We start from the raw sequence: 22,532 nt of genomic DNA on the forward strand, positions 1-22,532 counted from the left end.
TTTTTTTTGTCTTACCAAAGGATTTAATTGCAAAAGTTAAATTTATAAACATGTCATATGTAATCAGACTTCCATTGATTTTAGCCATAACGAATAGCTAACACCCACAAGTAAGCTGGAAGTAATTCAAAAAGTTCAATGAACAGCTATAAAGACCATGCACTTTATTATATGAAAGAGGGGCAAAATTACCTTCTTCATGCTCAAGTACAAAAGATGTTTGACTTAATTTTACAAAGAATATTTGGGAACTTTGAGGTTTACTTAAGGACACAATGAGATACATCATGACAGAGAAGCCATAGATAGTAGGTATGGCAGAGAGGGAAAAAAAGGGGAGTGGGTATGTCTGAGTGCGTATGTGGTGCATGTATGTGCATGCATGTAATGTGTATATTGGGGAAGAAATTAAGACTTCAGTGAAAAAAGAAGAAAATTTGCCATAATGGAAGGCAAACAAGAGCAAATATCCCTGTATACTTCAATATCCCCAGAGGACATCACTAAAGAGACAGCAAAAATAATTTAAAAAGCATAGCACCAAAAAAAAACCCAGCAAAGCATCAAATTTCACAGAACGTAGTTAAAGGAATGAATGAAGCCCTATGTGTTAATTGTAGAGGATACAAACAGAATGGAAGAGAGCTCCTGCACTCAAGAAGCAAGGGGAGAACAAACATATAGTGAAGGGTGCAATTGTGTGTTATACTGGAAGGTCCCACGATCCTTAGGATGCAGTGGTCAAGCAGTCTTTTCTGTAATGTCATTTCCACTGATAAAATCATATCAGTTTCTGATGCTCAACCATTTAACACTGGGATGAAAGTATTGTTAAGTTAAAGAAAGTAAGCAAGTTAAGCAAGTTAAACCACCCCTGAGGGGATTACTATACATTACTGAAAAGATTTTGGTCCATGGTTATGAATTTAAAAAAAGGTTCAATTCCATTCAGGAACTTGTCTCTTTTCCCATAGGAACCTCCTTGTACCAGGATCTACTGCTACTCTGCCTAGAGTCATAGCAACAGTGCTCTAACCCTCTTTAATATCGCTAAGGACTGGATTAGACTTCAAGAACCTACTGCTGTGTGAGGAGCTACTTCCTACTTCACTTCAGCATATGGGAAAATTCCTCATCCTTCCATAACTATTACGCCTCCAAACCACAGGATTTTCACCACCAGTACCTTTGCTCCATCCCCATGACCATACCCTCAAGCACCAGGCTTTTCACTGCCAAGACTTCGTCTAGGAAAGGGATTTCACACACGAGGCTAAGAACTGAGTGCATACTCTGCTTGTCAGGGATCTTCAGGCCCTGTATCATCCAGCTCCATCTGGGAATGTAGCAAAGAAATTGGTGCTCAACGTTAAGTTCAGTAAAGTCCCTAGGGAACTGGTCACCAAGCATGTACTGACCTGGATGCTTAACCAGATCTTCTTTCTTCCATTGTCTTCAGGCCATAACAAACCCACCATGTGTGTTACCCAAGCCAAATGATACTTCCCCATCCTATAACTAACAAACTCTTACCTCCTCCTCTTCTAATCACTGAGTTCAGTCATGAGGTTCCTAGAAGAAATTCAATTGCCCTATTATTTCTCAATCATCTCAGCCCAAACCTTCTCCCCACTTTCACTGTGCCCTCTGTAACCCCTTTTCTATTGACCTTTTCCTTTGTCTTGGGCCTCTTCCTGTCATATTCTTTCCATCTCCTTTCACTACAGAAACCCAACTCACTCCAGAAAAACACTGTACCCTGTACCACTCTCTCAGTATTGGATATTCCTGTCATGCCCAGTGACACATGAAGAAATGGGCATACTTCTTGCTCTTTGTTGCAACTTTTAGATCCTCTCTCTGTTAGCATAACTTAATAATAGTCTCCCCTCTTTTGAGGTTCATTAATCTGTCTGTTTTATCCTCTCCTATCCAAATCCTTGTTGCAGTCATCTAGCCAGCTTCCAGGCCATTCTCTCTCCATTCTCAAGGAGTTCAGTACTGAACTTATAGCCCTCCTCTCTACCCCAATCCCTTAAGTTCCACACTCAGGGATATTCCCTACAACACACTAAATACCTAGTTCATCAACTTTCTGAACTCTGATGACCCACATTGTCACTGCATGCCTCACTTGATATTAATAATCAGATTGTCATCAAAGTTATTTGTATTGTTATATCATTCAGTGAATCTTGTATGATTTTAACATGCCTGGAAATATCACACTAGAAGACAGCTGTTCTATCTAATCAAAATCTTTTTAATAGGGAAAAAAAAAAAACCTTTGTGGGATCATGTATTCTTTCCATCATCTAGCCAGCTGTATGCCTGCAAAAATGTAGTCCGCTCTAGAATATCACCGGCAAAAGTCTGACTGTTCCCTTCTTATGCCTTCATCAAAAATGTCCTATACATGGATAGATTATTCTTTAAAATCATACATAGAAACAGGAAAGTAGGCATACAAAGTTGCCTATATCACTAATTATGTGATATTTTTTCAAGTATTTGGTATCCCCCAATGTCTACAAAATGATGTTGCCTCTAGAGTAGACCTTCTCTGTGTATATTGGTCTAGTCCAGCTTCTCTGCTCATTTTTGCTTCTTTTAGTGCCATTTCTATCTCACAGAGATGTACATCAAGGACTGTGTTATTAGAATTCCACTGGGACTCCACTGTCAGTAGTAGAGAAAAAGAGTTTGTTATAGTAATATTGCCATCTCATTTCCATTTTTCATCTATTTGTTGTCTTCCTGCCAGTTTCACCCTTAAACATGCTTGAGATGATCTGAGTTAAATGGGTCTCTTGCCAACTTTTTATAAACTTGCTTTTCCTCCTAGTGCTTCTCACTTTTATGAAGCAACACAGTTCATAATCTTCCACCACCAACCTCTGTAAGATTTCACCAATCAGACTGTTCTAAACTTGTGTTGCCCTTGGCTGTTACATCTCAATGTTTGACAAGATCAAATGTTTGCTGGCTAAGTCGATTTCCAGGCTCTTTATTCTTCCTGATGTAGGGACTGATTTTTATCAGCTTAACTTTAAGAAACAGTGATGGTATCAATGTCTGTTCTTTGATTCCATGTCCTATTTTTCAGTGTCAATGGCTCATTAAAAAAGGTTATGATGGAACTGCCACATCAGCTTGCTTTTTATTCTGTCTTATGACTTGGTATTGCTTTTGATTTCTTGCTCTAATAAGTCAGTAATCTGAGTGTATACTGACCACTGATCTGGAAATGACTCTCATATCAAGAACCAACTATCAGAATATAAAAATAATTCAAAGCATCAAAAAGATTCATCTTTTGTGATTTTATTTGAAAATTAAAACAGCTCATTACCTATATAGTCACATTCTTAAAGTAAATGGCTGTAAAGATCTAGGTAGTAATCTTATCAATTACACATAATGATTCTTACCAGAGGGCTGCCTTCAAAGTCCTCTTTGCCACCTAGTGGCCTGAAACAGATTTCTGAAACAATTTCAACTAGCAAAAAGTGATTAACTCACCATAATTACATTGAGCTACACTAGATTCCAGAAGTAATTCCTACTCTTTTCCAATGTGTTCTGAAATGAGTCATTTGAAGTAAAATCCAATTTCAAGTAAAGAGCTACTTTGAGACTGCTATGATAAACAAAATTGATTTGAGACATATTTTTGAGTAAAACAAATTTTAAAGTTAAAATGAATTCTTACTTTCTTAAGGTATGCTTCACACATGGCTACTGCTTCAGCTGTTAAAATATATTTGTCTAGTCTGAAAATATACCCAACATGGGGGCAAAAAAGGAAGAATGTCCCTAAAATATCCAGGAAGAGAAACTGGGTTTATAAAAACACAGATAGATATAAAAATGGAAAATCTTTAAAACAATTAAAGGCTGCCAAAATAATTAAAGCTCCCAAACCCAAGCTCACAAATGTTTAACAATAAAACTAGAGAAAACTGTAAGTTACCTGATAAACAGTCTTTTCAAGTATTAAAGGAAAAGCCTCTAAGAAGCTTTTTAGTAAAACCTCTATTTCTCCTCACCCAGCCAAGTAAGTCACAAATGTGGCATTTTCCTTGTTCTCTCCCACTGCCCCCAGTCTGCCTTTCTGATATAGCTATGGATTTTGAATATGACAGGAAAAAAATTGTTAACTTACTGCGTCCTTCCTTAAAATTCCCTTAATGACGAGGACAGTGTTAAACTGATTGCTCTTACCTAAAACGACTCAGGCAACACTTTACCACTGAAGTTTCAATATTTTCTCCAGTATTTAAAAATTTTCTTTCAAAAGTTTACTTAGCTTCCACATACAGTATTTTTCTACATATTATTATAATGAATTGTCACCAAGAGTAATACACATGTGATTTTTAGCAAAATTAAGATTTTCCTATTGGGTTAAAATATGTAAATTAGGGGGTCAAATGTCTATTAAATATTTATCAAAGTATTCCTTTAAATAATGAATTTCCTAATACATATATTTGCATATAATTATTCAGGTATATATCTACTGTATAAAGTGAACAACCTCTATAGTTTTCTTTCACTTTTTTTTTTTTAAACTAGACCTATGATTCCATTAGTGCAGGAAGAGATCAGTGAAGAGCTCCCTTTACCAATGAAGAAGGCAACTATTTTGCAAATTCAAGGCAGAACTGTCTGGGGTACTGAAAGAGAAAGTGTGTAGGGTCACATGGCCACAACCAGTCACTCAGACAAGGACCTGAATCCAGGCCTCTCCTGACTTTGAGGCTGGTCACTGATCCACTACACCAGGGGTGGAGAACCTGTGCTCTCAAGGCCACATGTGGCCCTTTAGGTCCTCAAGTGTGGCCCTTTGACTGAATCCAAACTTCACAGAACAAATCCCCTTAATAAAAGGATTTGTTCTGTAAAAGTTGAACTCAGTCAAAAGGCCACACCAAGGACCTAGAAGGCCACTCGTAGCCTCAAGGCTGCAGGTTCCCCACCCCTGCACTAGACCATACTGCCTCTGAGACCTCTAGAAAATACTTCAGAAAACATCCCTTTGGGAACATTGTTTTCTACAACTTAAAGAATTGTTCTCAAATAGTCAGAGAGCATTACTCACTTTAGATATAAGAAAAATCAAAGAGAAATCCTCAAAACAGCCTGTCACCATTACACTTCCACCAGAGTGGTTTACCAGCAGAGATCACTTAAAACTAAAGTTGAAAAATTTCTGAAAAGTGACTGATTATGCATGTTAAAGATTAGTATCCTAGGTAAGTCTTCAACTTAGTACCATACCAAATATTATAAAGTTTAGAGTTTGTTTAAATAGTAAACAAGGTTAGGAAAATTTGGTATATATACATACCTTAACTGACTGCACGATGCTAATCCCTTGTTCAGTTTCTATTCTACAATCATCACACTCAGCTTCCTGCACCTTTACACAGCCAGTCCCTGATGTCCTGATATTCAAATCTAGAAACAAAGAAGGAAAGACAAGTTAGTACAATGGCTAATAAGCAGTAAGAGTATTTCAACATCCCTGCAAGGACAGCACCTCAGAGAGCAGGGCAGCCAATACTAGGTCTGGCATAAAAGACAAAGCAGCACAGTCAAAACAGACAACCTTCAGGGGCTGTCCAAAAGATAGCTCCACTATTTTACCCTTTGCAATGGCTTGGCAGAGAGGGGATGAAGCCACTTTTCCTCTACTCTTCAAAAGAATACTTGTTTGAGACAGGTATCAGTCTGACTAATAATACATGGGGCATTTATTACTATGAGTCTGGACAAGGGGCTGTGAAGTCACCTTATCTGTCTATCTCTAAGCATATATGGGACAATACTAATGAAAAAATACTGTATTAATGAAATACATTTGCCAAAAGAATGAAATGCATCAAAAAGAAAAATGTGATTTTTTTTTCCTACTGGATAATGGAAAGACCATTCTATGATCAGATCTGAATACCAGTGCAAAATGAAGAAGTAAATAGGAAAAGCAGTCCTGTTAACTGTTGTGTATTGCTCCTATTCATTAAGGAGTGAAGAAATCACTTTCCATCTGCGTTTACTAATAGCATGATCCTAGACAATTGAAGAAAAGAAACACATTTTCTGAAAATCAGAGAGATCCCAAGGACAAAATCTTAGCTATAACCCTATCCCCTTCAAAGATCCAAAATTTGATCACTGTAAGACCTTTCCCTCCCTCCCTATCTACAGCCTCCTGTTACAGGCTGTGACTTCTCCAAGCCTCAGTGGACTGTCCTCAAGAATCACTGTAGTTCTCTCCCCGCCCCCCGGTAATTATCTGGAAACCAATCCTCAGGTAACTTGCTTCTCTGTAATTAACTAGGTTGTTCCTGAGACAAGAGACATATCTTTCACCTACTGGTCCAGACCTGAAGCCTTTCCATCTGGTAGAACCCTCCAGAATTTACATTCCAATAGCATAAACTTCTAGAATTTAGTGTCACCCCACTACTACCACAATGAAGTGTCACAGTTGGCCATTAAGCAACACATAACCATGAGAAAATAACACTGAGATTAAGTCATATACTAATACCTAGATGCCCTCTCTGAGCCTAACACCAATAGGAAACTGAATGCTTCTTAACTACAGTGAAATCAAGGCCCCAAAGTTTGACAAACAGGGATTTATGCTTACATGTCACGTTACTTCAGAAGGTTCAAAGGTATTTTCTACACCCTTGTAAGGATAGCTCCTACTTGCTGAAATTTATAAAATCACTATCTAAAACTACTAGAGAGAGTGGGGTGGTCAATACTGAATCTATCACCAAAGACTAGAAGATTCTATCTTAAAGCAACATAATCAAAATGGACAACCTTGATTGGTTGTCAGAAATACTTCTACTCTTTTATTCTCTGAGATGGCAGGGCATGGGGAGGGAGGAAAAACTCTCTTCCCTCTATTCACTCTGCTCCTCAAGGATCCAAATCCTGAATGGGGGAGGGGGGGACAAGAGGAGACAAAAAGTGTGGGAACAAAAAAATTCCCAGAAGAGCCATGGCAGACTAGTGTTGTTTCTCCTACAGAATTTATCAGTACCAAAGTGAGATCTATGAATTAGGGCAATTGGTTTATATAATATATAAAGAAGAAATGAAACAAACCAGGAATAGGATTAGTATCTGTACGGAGACCAAAGTGAACTAACTTATAAATCCTTCCAGTTACACTGTTCTAATAAAACAATAAAAATATCTAAAATATCACCTAAAAAGTGTCATTATTAAAACCAACAATCAAAAAGTAGTCAAGAATACAGAAGGTAATTTCAGAATTGAAATAGTTCTTTAACAATTCATTAGATTATACACACACACATACACATATGCAGACATATGCACACATGCATGTAAATATATGTCTATACAAATACACATGTGCACATGCATACATATAGTATAAGACTGGATGTATAGGGAAGGTGCCCTTTACAAGTTCTGAAAATGGATAGAGAAATGAAGATACAAATTTGAACTTTGCCCAGAAAAAAGTATGTTCAAGCATAGCCAAATAGCACTGGGCCAGCCAGCCTACAAAAATCTCTACATAGCTGGCCTCGTATACATTGACAAATCAACCAACCACTGACATAGCTAAGGGAGTGTGGTCTCAGCCTCCTACATTTTTATACTTCATAACGATTTTTTGAGGTCTCATTAGTACAAATATCTGCAGATAATCCTGATTAGTCTGTACACCTCTGCTTGAGATGAGAACTTTCTTAAAACTTGGATCAAAAAGCATATTAGAAAAAGGTGATTTCAAATGTTAAGATTCGGATTTGATTTCACCTCCACCACTTACTATGTATGTGACAATGGTGAACTCATCTCACATTTCCTGATCTTTGTTTTGTTTATTTAAAAAAATATATGGGCAGTATATCTTTACTGTGTGCTATACCACGTTTTAGGGAAGTTTTGTAAACCTTAAATCTATATATAAATGTGAATTATTACTTTTATTATATTAATGTGTAGTGCTATTAATGTATTAAACAAGTCCTCCACTAAAGTCATATTCTTATACATTATTGTAGGCCTATTGTGGGTAGAAACTGCTCTGTCTACAGCTCTAAGATTCTAACTACACTGACATTTTCAGCTCCCAACAAGTATGACTACTTAACATGTTAAGGTGAACTAAAGTTCATGTATAGGGCAGAAAAATACCCAATGTGCTAGGTCTTACCACGTTGGAAAAGGTGTTGACTATGGTATTGTGAGTCTGTTGTCCTAGAACCAGTCTAAGTGAAAGGTAGCCATCAGGTACAGAATTTTTCTCCCTATCAGGGCAACTGAAATGTAAAGGGGTTACAATCTATATCAGTAAAGAAAGTACCACACCAATAAAATCATGTCCCTTCCAAAGTGTCAAAGTAACAGTATTAAACAAGTACTAAACATGAACTCAAGCTATAAATTCAATTTTTTTCTATAACACTAAATTTGTTCTGTAAAGGACTAAGTAATATAATAAGCTTTCTCATCTCAAAATGGTGACCAACACCAACTAAATGAATAACTACTGAAATTAAGGGACTGTAAAGCACTCTGAAAATATGAAATGCTAAGAAATGCCAATGTGACCACTGTGTACGTGTAAATAGCTGCAAAATTGAAAAATAAAGTATTCTTGGTTCTACCAATCAAACAACTTAGTAAATCACAATAGTTAAATCACAATAGCTCTGTAAAGCAAAGGACACTGACATTTAATATATAACCCACAAGATACCAAGAATTAATGGAATCTCTCTCAATATATGCCAAAGAGTCAAGCACTATATTAGCCCCTCCCTAATCCTGACATCAATACATCAAGGAGCCATGAGTTTATTGCAGTGCACACTCCTTCCATCTAGGCATTTTGCCTTCTCTTTATACCTTAACAGACTACCCTAATGAATGGCTGTTTCCCCAGCAAATTTAACACCCCCTGGTCAGTGAGCCTCTCTACAATTAGACGAGTCCTCCTCACACAATAGACAAGTCATCTGTCACCTTCCTAGTACTGGAAGCTTTTCTGGTTCAATAGGTCCTGCCAGATCTTAAGCTCAGCTGGCACTGACTCAGAAAACTAAAGGTTACAAAAGCAATCAGATTTGCTAAAACACAAACTCTGAAAATCTGAGTAGTTAATACATCAAATAATTTCCCAGTAATGTAGATAAATTTTCTATTTAATATCGGCTTAAAATTAATAGTAATATATAATTTAAATTAGTTTTTTAGATTGTTTAGCAAATCTGGGAGTTTTTTTTTTAAACCACCTCAGTAAGTAGATGATATTATTTTAAAATCTAGAGGCTGCTCTGCAAAACCTAACTGGCTAACAGTTCCCAAATATTTAGGAACAATTAGTAATAGACCTCTATTATTACTTTCTAAATAGTAATGACTCTTTATACTCATCATCTCCTCTGAGGCTTATAAAAACCCAGTGATGCAAGCAATATGTTTAAATATCAATGATAGGATCATAGAGCTACAGCTGGAAGAAACCTTGGAGGTTATTTAATCCAACCCCCTCATTTTTACAGATAAGGAAACTGAGTCCCAAAAAGATGAAGGGACTTGCTCAAAGTCACCCAGATTATTCCCTGGCAGTTCCAGAACTGGAATTTACATCCTCTGGGTCCAAATCCAGTAGGCTTTCCACAACACCATCAGGACTAAGATTCAGAGAAATTAAGGTCACAAATCTTTCAAGTTGCAGAGCTAAGATCTGAACTGCCTTTAAGTCCAGTGTGAAGTAAAGGGGACCAAAGTGAATTAATGTTTCCAATTACACCTGTCCATTAGAACAACCACAAAAACATCTAAAACATCATCTGAAGAGGGTCATTATTAGTGGCACATCTAGGATCTGAAGTCTCCACAGAGTCCCATCTTTTGTAATAACTGAGAAATCTAAACTCTGCAGAGGATATAAGCCCTCTACCAATCATTTGCTCAAAAAGTTGGTTGCCCCCATGCTGCAGTTGCTTATAGGCTGAATGAGAATACAAGTTCAACGCCCATGCCCATTTCCTTTAGCAGCCAATAACTACCTAGGTCTTGGTACTCTTAGGATCAAAATATTTAACAAAATGTAAAGCACACACGTCCCTTCTTTACTTTGGAAGTCAAATAAATGCCTAGGTGCCATTACTGTGGACCTAATGAGATTACAAATTTAAAGCGCTATATTACTGCTAGCTACTATTATTATTGCTACTAATACTATAATAACAGGGCTAGGGAGACTGTGTATTGCGGAGAAAAAGATGGCTGAATTTGGAATTAAAGGTCCTGGGTTCGAATCACCTGCGTAACCTTGAACAAACCATTGGACGACCTCGGCTGGGCCTTCGCAGCTTACACTCCGTGACCCTGCGCAGCGCGGGGGTCCGAGCTCCCTCAGCGCTAACCCTCCGGGCTTACCGAATTTCATGGGGACCTTCACCTCCACCGAGGCCTGCTGGCTGATGCTGTCCGAGACGATGGCCATCTGCTTCAGGGCCTCGTCGTACCTCACCTGGATGCTGTCCAGGTCCAGGCTGCCGCCCTCCACGCCGCTCACCGTGACCAGCACCCGGTCCGAGTCCGGGTAGTGGTAAGGGTCTAGGGGTCTCACGGCGATGTCGCACGGCAGCCGCGCCTGCAGCCGCCCGAACGGGTTGACTATCAGCGTCCACTCCTTGAGCGGGGTTTTGCGAGCGACCACGGGCTCGTTCAAGGGGCTCCTCTCCAACCGGCTGCAGGGTCTGGCTGGGGGGACTCGGCGCACCGCCGCCGGGGCCGCGGCAGCCCGGAGCCCGGCCCAGAGCCCTAAGGGGCCGAGCTGGGGGCCGCCTCGCCACCAGCCGGGGCCGGGGATAAGCATGATCCCGGCTCAAGTCTGGCCCGAGGTCACCACAGCTCCGCGTAGGAGTCCCCTGGCCGCCGCTGACCCGGCGAGGCTAACGGAGTAAGGAACGCACGACGGGTCAGCGTGGACTGTAATGAACCCCCGAGCCCCATAAATCGAGCCTAGCCACCCCACCGCAATCTGCCTGCCCTGCACTGCCTGCCACTAACAACTCCAGACCCCAGAAGAAATTAAAACCCCAGGTCAGAATTCCCCAGTCTTCAACCACAAGGTGGCTTTTGACCCTCTCAACCCCTCAATATCCCCGTGGGCAGACGGGATAGGTAGTTCTGAACCGCATAAAGAGCGTGGGGTTCTAGGCACTCATTAAACTACAACTCCCAGAAAGACCGCTCCTGAACCAGCGGGGCGTATTGCTGGGGGCGTATGCAAATAAGAGGGAAAGCTTGTTAGTACGCAGCTGACTGGTTATGTCCTGTGCCTCGAGCTCATTGGTCTACAGTTGTAGGAGGGGTGCGGAGGACCCTTGCCAGCCAATAGGAAACCTGGAAACAACCGATGTGTTGGAGTTACGTGGTCTCCATGGATACAGGGGACGCGGCGGCTGAGGCCCTAGAGAGAGCGACTCCTGCAGTGGTGCGGGAGAAAAAGGGCAGAAATTCCCAAAGTCGAAGCAGCCAGCACTGGAAAGAAAGGGCCAGAGGAAGAGGGTCTGTATTGCCGAAAAGGTAAGAAAATGAGCCATTGGAATGTGGGAGTAACAGGGGAGGAACATGTGGGAGGCGGAGTCCAAACCTTATGGGCAACGCCCTGAGGTAAAGGAGAGGGGAACTAAGAATGAAAAAAACACACACACACATATATGTTTATATACATATGCGTATATACTTATACACGTATACATGTATATATGTATACATATGTGCATACACATATGTATAGATGTGTATACGTCTGTATATGTGTGTATGTATATACATGTGTGTATGTATATATGTGTATATGTATATAAATATACATAAATATATATATTATTTTAGCAAATATTGTTTCTTTTTCCTTACCCATTCAGTCGCTCTGTGTCTTGGGCAAGTCACTTCACCTTCAGTTTCTTCATCTGGAAAAGGAGGCTAGATTATGTGATCTCTTAAGTTTCTTTCTAGTTTCAGTAGTCTATGAGTCTATGACTGCAGCCCTATCCTCATTTTTTCTCTTTTCCATGACCACCTTCCCCAGTGAATTATTTCCAACTCTCATTCATATAGTCACAAATTATCGTTGTTGTTTTGCTATCGTTAATAATTATAACACCAAATCTGAACTTCAGAAGTTCCACTTGTCACAGAATGTAAAAATCAAAACATTGTAGAAGTAAGATGAGGATATCTTAAGACTGGATAGGGGGCCATATTATTTTGCTGGCCATTGCATACATATTTAAGTTTATTTACCTGCTTCATTCTTCTCAATATACTTTTAGATGAATTAATTATTTACAATTTTTAGGCTTCATTGTCTTATTTCACTTACAAAAATTTGTATCCATAACTCTTTTGAAATTATTATCAAAGAACTTTTAAGCACTTTAAAAATTCAGTTAAACTTCATGTACAACTGTCAAAATCTTTATAGACCCACTGATAGCACACTCTTTAGTTTAATTCCTTCTCTGTGATGCATCAAGCTATCCGTGATGTATTAAACTGCTTGTGGGCAAGAAAACTTAGGCATTGTTGTCACACTAGTAAGCATCTGATAGTCACAAGAATGAAACCCAAAATCAGAAATAATTTTGAAAAGAAACTTATTTAGTAGAAGGGTTCTAAGAATATTCAAACCAACCGCACTAAGGCGTTAAGCTGTTTTGTACAGTGGACGAAACAGTGGGAAAGTCTACAGAGATGTGTATCAGTAAGCACAAATATTCAAATTTAGGTAGTTTGAGATGTAAACATAAACATTCACAACACAAGCATTGGGTGGACTCAAGACCTGGGTGGGATTTAAGTATTCCCTGTAGCCATTCAGCTACCCTGAGAGCATCTCTGAGGTCAGCCATTTTCTAGCCGCATCAAGGTAGGTTCAAACAATGTAATAAACACATTTCAATAAACATGTATTTCCAAAACATATAATAAAAATATTTCCCTATCTACCCCCTTTTAAGCAAAATGAATGTCTATGTTAGAAAATTTTTTCTTGATCATATACAGTTTTAAAAATTCACTAGAATTATGTGAGAAGTTATTACTACTAAGATATGATGGTACTCCTACTATTTGTTTTCTTATTTTTCCTTTAAAAGCAATGTGGAGTAGTGGATAACAAGCCAGCTTGGTTTCATGAAAATAGACCTACTTCTGATACCACTTGGGTAACCTTACGCAAGTCACTTCACCTCTTCCTCAGGCAACTTCCTAGGGCCTTTCTACTAGAATATGTAGATGGGCTGAAATCTACTTTGGTGGGAAAATTTCCCTAAAGTGAGTAAATCACAAATTCCTAGTGTATTTTCTTCAGTACCTTTTTTACAATTGAACTTTTGAAGAAAAAAAAATAAAGCAAAATAATTTTACCTAATGCTTTGAGTTTATGAAACATAGCTTTATACATCAGTGCTTCTATCAAATTTGGAAGATGAAAATAAACTTTGAAAAAAATCTTTAACAGTAAAAATTCAGAAAGGTCATTTCTTTTTCTTATTTAGTTTCTGTCTTTAGGTTTCATAAATTAATCCCAGAATGAATGGTTTTCTGGAAGAGAAGAATTAATTTAAAAAAAAGGTGTAGATTGTTTTCCCACTAAAATTTTAATACAATTGGATTTATTCCTACTTTTTCAGTGATTTGTATTTCAATTTATAATAGCAAAAGAAAAGTTTTAGGAAGAATGTATAAGCTGTTTCCTCAGGAAAACCTCATTAATTGAAACTAAATGAGGGGATATTTGAGTTAAAGAATATTTAAAATGCATATTTATTACTTCCTTATTTGGGGAATAGGGTAGAAAGTTCCAGGACCTGTGGGGAGAACTCTCTGTGTGGAGACTTCTGCCACAGTTGCTGAGCAGCAAATTCATCTGTAATTTTTAGCCTTAGAGAGAATATTAATTTCAAATCTGTTATAAAAGTGATAGGTCCCAAATACCTTAGGATTGGTTGTAAATTATAGGCAAGTGTTTGATTCCATTTTCTTTATATCTGTTAGATTGTAAACTTGGACAGTGGGGATTTGGTTGTTTTTCGTAGTCGTCACTAAAGTGTCAGTAATTTTAATTTACTTTTAATCAGTAATTTTAATTAGTACTACTACTTTGAGTTGTGTGGATTTTTCTTAAAATGAAAAGAATCTATCAAGTTGTCCTACCTGTTTCAATTCCTGAATTTGACAGCAAATGCCTCTCTGAATGAATGACTCTGTAGTAGGCCATCATATTACTAAGGGAAAAGGCAAAGAACCCATGGACAAAACTTATGTAACAAAATGAGATTTATTGAACGATGTTCTCTACAGCCAACTGAAGCCACAAGACTGAGGCCAGGGTTATTGCAAGTTTTGATACAGCACAATTCAGGGATAGGGATGTGATTAGGTCCTCAATAAAAATAACTTCCCAGATTTCTTTCTTTCTTTCTTTCTTTTTTTGGTACAGTAACAGTAAAAGTCCTATCTTTGACATGTTCCCTTATTTTGTAAGAGTCTAAAGGACTGAACATTGGGGAAGAAGCAATGTTCTATTACCTTCTCTCCTAGGTATACAGTTTTGGATCTTCTATCTAAAATAACCTCAGCTCATTCCACCTCTCTCTATGCCTCACTCCTACGTCTGTTCTTTGCCCTCCATAAAACCTCTATTCTCTCCGTCAGTCAGTGCTTTCTTAGGCCATTACTCTTGTTCTGACTTCACTTTTCTCATTCTTTCGCCTCAACCCTCTAGTCAGCTCTTTCAATTCCACACTGTCCTCTGCTCTTAAATCCCTCACCCCCTTGTCCTCTGGCTAAACCTCAGCCGTGAATTATTCCTACCATATTCCTTCTGCACCTACTTACAAATTGCTGAATGAAGCTGGTGGAAATGCTGATTGGGTATGTTACAAAAATCATGTTATCCAACCTAACCTGGGCCCTCACTGCAATGAGGTAGTACTTTTATTCCCATTGATTTATTCCCTTTCTGCCTGGAATGTACATCTTCCTTACCCCTACTTCATAGACTCCCTTTCTTGCTTTCAAGGCAAACACTGTCTTCTATATGAAGCTTTTTCTGATCCCTCCAAATGCTAGTGCCCTCCATCCTACTAGTAATTACTCTGTATGTATTAACTTTATATTTATGCTGTATATCCCTATTAGAATGTAAACTCATTGCAGTTAGGGAACCTTTTATTCTTCTTACACGTATCCCTAGTGCCTAGTTCAATGTCTGTCACACAGCAGACCTCAATAAATACTTATTGATTGGCTGATTTATTTATCTTTTTATTTATTTAATTTTTTTTTAGGCAATTGGGGTTAAGTGACTTGCCCAGGGTCACACAGCTACTAAGTGTCAAATGTTTGGTCTGAGGCCGAATTTGAACTCAGGGCCTCCTGACTTCAGGGCCAGTGCTCTGTTCACTGCACTGCCTACCTGCTCCTGATTGACTGATTTATTGAGGATTTTAATTGTTGGTTAGCCATGAAGCCTTTTTATTTGGCCATTTTCTGCCCTGCCACCTGCTGTCACTCCACCTTCCAAACTGTATCTCTAGAGGCCATTCCTGGGAGGAGCTTAGTCAGTCTTAGCACTACTGGGCACCTTTCGACTTTCTCTTTACCGTCTACCCTTCAGCTGTGTGTATACTTTTGTAACTTCTGCTTTCTACCTTTTGTTCTCAGAACTGCAATCAGATCATCACTACTTTGAGCTTAACTGACCCACCATCTTCGTGTCTTCCCCAGCACAAATTCCCTTTCCTGGCCACTGCATCCTCATTTATATCATGCTCCCCTATTAGAATGTAAACTCATTGAGAGCAGGGACTTTTGTATTTGTATTTCTAGAACTTAAACTAGAGTTTGGCACCTATTAAACTGTTAATAGGTGCTTTTCATTCATTCATTGATAGGGTAAAGGAGTAAGAGAGGGAAGTGAGAAGAAAGCTTGCTTCATCCCATGGCTGATTCTGGACCTGTTCACATAGCTAATCATGGCTATGGCAAAGTACAAAGTCATGCTACCCACTTTTCTAACCTTATTATTCATATTATTCATCTTTGTATACTCTGTGATCCAGCCAAATGGTTCTCCTTAACTATTCCTTACATCTAACACTCCATCTCCCATCTTTATGCCTTTGCATAGACTGACTCCCATTGCTCTGATACATTTCCTCCATTCCCTCCTTCCCTCTTCCTCTTAGAATCTTGAGTTTCCTTCAGAGTTCAGCTAACATGTCACCTTATGCATTAGACCTTTCCTTTTCCTCCAGCCCCCATTGTAGTTCCTTCCACTTTGCATTTTTTTATCTACTTTACATACACTTTAATATGTGCATGTTGTATTTTCCAATAGAATGCAAGATCTTTGAAAGCTAGAACTGTTTTATTGTTGTTGAATCCTATGCTCCGTGCCTGGCACATAGTAGGTGCTTAATAAATGCTTATTGATTGATTGGTTGATTGAGTTCTTTCCCTGCCTCAGCCATTTGCTACTCTATGACTTTGGGCAAGTCATTTAATCTCTTTGAGTTTCAGTTTCTTCGTCTATAAATTGAGGGGGCTGGACTAACATACTTATAAGATACCTTCCTGCTTTAGAGCCATGGTCCTATAAACATTCCCTCTGCATGTTCATGAACCTATGCAAAGAAAAAATTTCTGAAAGTTTGTTTATGGCCTAAATTTCTAATTTAACTGCTAATTCTCTTGTGCTCGTCTCCAGACTCCAGAATATACCATAGTTTTAGTAGACTGGCTAACGTCCACACAAGGCTTTTTGTACATTATTTCATATATTGGGATGTTCTGTGTTTGTGAGATAAGCCAGCAGGCAGTTGCAATTAGATTTTTTGTACGCCAACAAACATACCACATAAGTAGTTCTGGAGCTCTCACATTTGCTGCTGCATTAGTAGTAAGTTGCCACAAGGTGGCAATTATGTTTTGCTCAATCATATAAGAGTATGTTTTGTTATAGTCTTTGTGTTTGAAATTTGAATGATATATAATAATTTTGCATTAAGCCATTGTTTTTATGTTTACATTATAGCTTGAATCACACATGTTGTATAATAGAACAAGCCCTAGGTTGAAAGTTAAGGGAAAACAGATTCTAGTCTTGGTTCTGCCGCTAACTCTGTGTGACTTTGAAGAAATTGTCAGATCTTGTCATTTTTACCTTCATAACATTTCTCCTTTATGGTCCCCCAGCCTACTAGCCTTGAGCCCTGATCATCTCTAACTAAGCTGGACTGTTGTAGTAGCCTGCTGGGTGGTCTCTATGTCTCGCGTCTCACCCCTCTTCAGTCCATCCTCTACTCATAGCTGCCAAAAGTGATTTTCCTGAAGATCAGACCTGACTGCATAGGTCTGCCATATCACAGGTCTGAACATATTACTGCCAATGCCCCACTCAGTTAACTTCAGTGACTCCTTATTACCTTCAATATCAAATATAAAATCCTCTGTTTGACATTTAAAGTCCTTTACAACTGGCCCCTTCTTATTATTAATCCCATCCCTCCACTCTGTGATCCGGCTATACTGAATTGTAGAGTTTATGAAAAAGAATAAAAACATAAGAAGTATGGAAAGGAAAGCTGCAGCCAAATTTTAAAGGGCTTTAAATGCTATATGTAGGAGTTTTATTTGATCCTAGAAGCAGTAGTGAATCGTTGGAGCTTCTTGAGCAGAGAGGTGAGATAGTCAGAACTGTGCTTTAAAAATCACTTTGGTAGATGGGTAGAAAATGGATTGGAGAAAATGGTTATTGTTTTGGTTTTTTTTTTTTTTTGGTTTGTTTGTCCTTTTTTCTCAAAGAGGACCATGACATTAGGAAGGTGATGCCATGACATGCAAGTGAATCGGATTTAAGTAAGGGAAGGCTGTGCAAAGTCACCAGCCTTACTTTCTCTTCTGGATCCATCTGGGTACAGTGGCCAGATAAAGGTCATGACAACTGGAGACGGCCCTGCATGCAGTGGGAGACTTTGGCCTTTTTAAGCTAAGGTCTTAACAGATTTCAGTTTGACTGAGGCAATGCCCATTCAGTGATTAAGGATAGGTAAGAAAGGAGGCAGAAAATGGCCTCTTTATCTAGTCAAAATTTTTTTAGAAAAATCAATCTGTGGGGCAGCTAGGTGGCACAGTGGATAGAGCACCAGCCCTGAAGTCAGGAGGACCTGAGTTCAAATCCGGCCTCAGACAAACACTTGACATGTACTAGCTGTTTGACCTTAGGCAAGTCACTTAACCCCAATTGCCTCACTAAAAAAAAAAAAATCAATCTGGGAGGGGCCAAAACAGAACTAATTCACTCTGAGCCAATCAGGGAGACATGGATATGAATTAAGAAACTATTGCATTAGTGCAGGCTAGAGATAATGAGGGCCTAAACAAAGATGGTGGTCTTGTGAGTGAAGATAAGTGGACAAATATGAGAGATTCTATGGAGGTAAAATCTGCAAGACTTGGCAACTGATTGTAATTGTGGTGTGAGTTAAAGGAAAGAATGGAAATTTCATACTTGGGTAACTGAAAGGATGTCATGGTATCACCTCCCTGATGTCATGGTATTCTTCAAGAATAAAGGACAGACAACAACAACTGAAAAAGATAGTGGTGCCCTCAAAGGAAAAAGGATGGGTAACTGTTCCAATGTCTAGTCCTTTCCCATCTTGGGTCAGGACAGGGAAAAGTCCTAATAAGGGGTGCTGTTAGGATATGGTAGGCCCAAGTAGAACAACAGAATACAGATAGCTGAAGAAACTGGGAACCCTAGGGAAAGCAGAAAGTAGAGGATAGGTAGAGGTGGGGAAAGAAAAGAGGGATAGACCAAAAAGGGGATAGTCCTGAAAACAAATCTTTGCTTACTTTACAATTTTGACTAAAGCTTGCATGGGTTCTTATCAATAAGTTGGCACCTCATTTCTTTTTTTTTAATCTTTATAGCAAATTTATGTGTAGTCAAACAAAGCACATTCATGCATTGGCCATGTCCAAAGAGAATATATGTCTCCATAAGCACCTTGAGTCCATTACCTCTCTATCAGGAGGTGGGTAACATGTTTGAACATGAATCCTCTGGAATTGTAGTTGGTTATTTCATTGATCTGAGTTGTGGAGTCTTTCTAAGTTGTTGTCTTCACAGTGTAATTGTTACTGTATAAGTTGTTCCCCTAGTTCTGCTCACTTCGCTCTACGTCAGTTCATACAAGTTTTTCCATGTTTCACTGAAATCACCTATTTCACATAATAGTATTCCCTTATACTCACATCCATAATTTGTTCAGCCATTCCCCAATTAGTGGACACACCCTTAGATTCCAATTATTTGTCTACAGAAAAATGTAGGCTATAAATATTTTGGCATATATAGATCCTTTCTCTCTTTCTTTGATCTCTTCGGGAGTATAGGATTAGAAGTAGTATCAGTGGGACAAAAGGGATGCACAGCATAATAACTTTAGGGGTGTGGTTCCAAATTACTTTTCGGAATATCTAGACCAAGTTACAGCTCTACCAATAGTACATCAATATGCCTATTTTCCCACAGTCCCTCCAGCATTTGCTATCTTCCTTTTTTGTTAGTCTTATCAATATGATGGGTATGAGGTGGAACTTCAGAGTTGCTTTAATTTACATTTCTCTAATTCTTAGAGATTTAAATAATTTTTTTACAAATATGGCAATTGATAGCTTAGATTTCTTCCTTCGAAAACTCCTTACTCCTATCTTTTGACCATTTATCATTGGAGAATGACTCTTATTCCTATACATTTAAATCAGTTCTGTAGATATCTTGGAAATGAGACTTTTATCAGAGAAGCTTTCTGTAAAGATTTCCCACCCCACCTCCTTCTCCAGTTACCTGCTTCACTTCTAATTTTAGCTGTTTTGGTTTTGTTTGTACAAAATCTTTTAAATTTAATCTTTGTGATCATCATTTTATCTTCTGTGATTATCTCTCTCTTTTTTTTTCTTGATAGTTCATTTATTTTTAGTTTTCAACATTCACTTCCATAAGATTTTGAGTTTTAAATACCCCCCCACTTCTCTCCCCCCTCCAAGAAAGCATGCAATCTGATATAGGCTTTACTTATACATTCATATTAAGCTTATTTTCCCATTAGTCATAATGCAAAGAACAATTAGAACTAATGGGAAGAACCATGAGAATGAAGCAATAAAACAAAACAGCAAAGGAAGAGGAGAGCAAACAGTCTGCTTCCATCTGCATTCAGACTCCATAGTTCTTTCTCTGGGTGTGGATAGCAATTTCCATCATGAGTCTTCTGGAATCGTCTTAGACTCTTGCATTGCTGTGAAGAGCCAAGTCCGTGTAAGTCAGTCATCACACAGTGTGGCTGTTACTGTGTACAATGTTCTCCTGGTTCTGCTCATTTCACTCTGCATCAGTTTATGTAAGTCAGGAAATCATACAGGAAAACTGCCCTGAGGTCCTAGAACCAGAAGGTATAATGGCCATAGAAAGAATCCACCGATCACCTCCTGAAAGAGATCCCAAATTGAAAACGCGAGGAATATAGTAGCCAAATTCCAAAATTACCAGGTCAAAGAGAAAATACTGCAAGCAGCCAGAAAGAAACAATTTAAATGTCATGGAACCACAGTCAGGATTACACAGGACCTTGCAGCCTCTACATTAAAAGACTGTAGGGCATGGAATATGATATTCCATAAGGCAAAGGAGCTTGGATTACAACCAAGGATCAACTACCCAGCAAAAATGAGCATGATATTTCAGGGGAGGAGATAGATATTCAATGAAATAGGGGACTTCCAAACCTTCTTGATAAAAAGACCAGAGCTCAACAGAAAATTTGATCTTCAAATACAAGACTCAAGGAAAACATAAAAAACTAAACAGGACAGAAGAATACAACATGTTGTTAATAAGGGCAAACTGTTTACATCCCTACAAGGGAAGATAACACTTGTAACCCTTGATAACTGTATTGTTATTACACCATGTTCAAGGGGTATACAGAAAGGGGGTGAATATAAGTTGATTTTGATGTAATGATAAAAAAAAATCTAATCAAGTGGGTTAAATGGATCCAAGTAAGTGGACTAATCTGATCTAAGAAAATGTACTGAGAGAAAAGGAAAGGAGGAGGCAAACAAGGGTAAATTACATTACAGGAAAAGGCACAAAAACCTATTACAACAGAGGGAAAGAAGGGAGGGAGATGAGCATTTTTTGAACCTTACTCTCATCAGATTTGGAAGGGAATAACATAATCAGTTAGATATAAAAAACTAACTAGCCCTTATAGGCAGTAGGAGGAAAAAGGGGAAACAAAAGGGAGGGGAGATAGAAGAGAGGGAAGAAGTAGTAAGGGTAAAAGGGAAGAAAAGGGAGGGGGCTAATAAAAGGGAGGTGGGACTGAAGGAAGTGGTGGTCAAAAGCAAAATGCTGAGGAGGAAAAAGGAGAAAGGAGAAAGAAAACCATAAACAGAGGGGAAAAGGATGGAGAGAAAGACATAGATAGTAATCATAACTGTAAATGTGAATGGGATGAACTCTCTCATAAAATGGAAGCAGATAACAGAATGGATTAAAAACCACAATCCTACAATATGTTGTTTACAGGAAACACATTTGAAAAAGAGCAACACATACAGGATAAAAGTAGAAGGCTGGAGCAGAATATGTTATGCTTCAGCTGAAGTAAAAAAAGTAGGAGTAGCAATCCTGATCTCAGACAAAGCAAAAGCAAAAATAGATCTTATCAAAAGAGATAAGGAAGGAAACTACATACTGCTAAAAGACACCATAGACAATGTAATAATATCATTACTAAACATATATGCACCAAATGGTATAGCATTCAAATTCTTAGAGGAAAAGTTCAGGGAGTTACAGGAAGAAATAGACAGCAAAACTATGCTAGTAGGGGACCTCAACCTCCCCCTCTCTGAACTAGATAAATCTAACCACAAAATAAACAAGAAAGAAGTTAAGGAAGTAAATAGACTATTAGAAAAGTTAGGTATGATAGACCTATGGAGAAAATTGAATGGAGATAGAAAGAAATATACTTTTTTCTTGGTGGTACATGGCATATACACAAAAATTGACCATGTACTAAGGCATAAAAACCTCATAATCCAATGCAGAAAGGCAGAAATATTGAATGCTTCCTTTTCAGATCATGATGCAATAAAAATTATATGTAATAAACAGTCATAGAAAGATAGATTAAAAAATAATTGGAAACTAAATAATCTAATCCTAAAAAATGATTGGGTCAAACAACAAATCATAGAAACCATCAATAACTTCATTCAAGAGAATGACAGAAGTGAGACAACATACCAAAACTTATCGCATGTAGTTAAAGCAGTTCTTAGGGCAAGTTTTATATCTCTCAATGCTTACAAGAATAAAATACAAAAAGAGGAGATCAATGAATTGGACATACAACTAA

General features: G+C 38.3%; 2 protein-coding genes across 3 annotated transcripts in view; one reads left to right on the forward strand and one right to left on the reverse strand.

The window, feature by feature from the left end:
* The window catches only part of FAM185A (family with sequence similarity 185 member A), an 84,148-nt gene extending 72,997 nt beyond the window's left edge, over positions 1-11,151 (reverse strand). The window contains exons 1-2 of the mRNA XM_027838704.1: positions 10,453-11,151; positions 5,354-5,463 (exon numbers count right to left, since the gene is read on the reverse strand). Of these exons, the coding sequence (XP_027694505.1) occupies positions 5,354-5,463; positions 10,453-10,894 (552 nt within the window). The 5' untranslated portion in view covers positions 10,895-11,151. The remainder of the gene's footprint in view (positions 1-5,353; positions 5,464-10,452) is intronic.
* A 374-nt stretch (positions 11,152-11,525) lies between these two features.
* Positions 11,526-22,532, forward strand: part of CCDC146 (coiled-coil domain containing 146) — a 191,458-nt gene continuing 180,451 nt past the window's right edge. The window contains exon 1 of one of the 2 annotated variants that reach the window (XM_027838605.1): positions 11,526-11,607. The gene's annotated coding sequence lies outside the window, so the exon portion shown is untranslated. Of the gene's footprint in view, positions 11,608-13,337; positions 13,363-22,532 lie in introns of those variants that run through there. The other variant, XM_027838607.1, reaches the window with a different exon arrangement.

This window comes from Vombatus ursinus, unplaced genomic scaffold, assembly GCF_900497805.2.
Source record: "Vombatus ursinus unplaced genomic scaffold, bare-nosed wombat genome assembly UNPS02014830.1, whole genome shotgun sequence".
NCBI lineage: Eukaryota > Metazoa > Chordata > Mammalia > Diprotodontia > Vombatidae > Vombatus > Vombatus ursinus.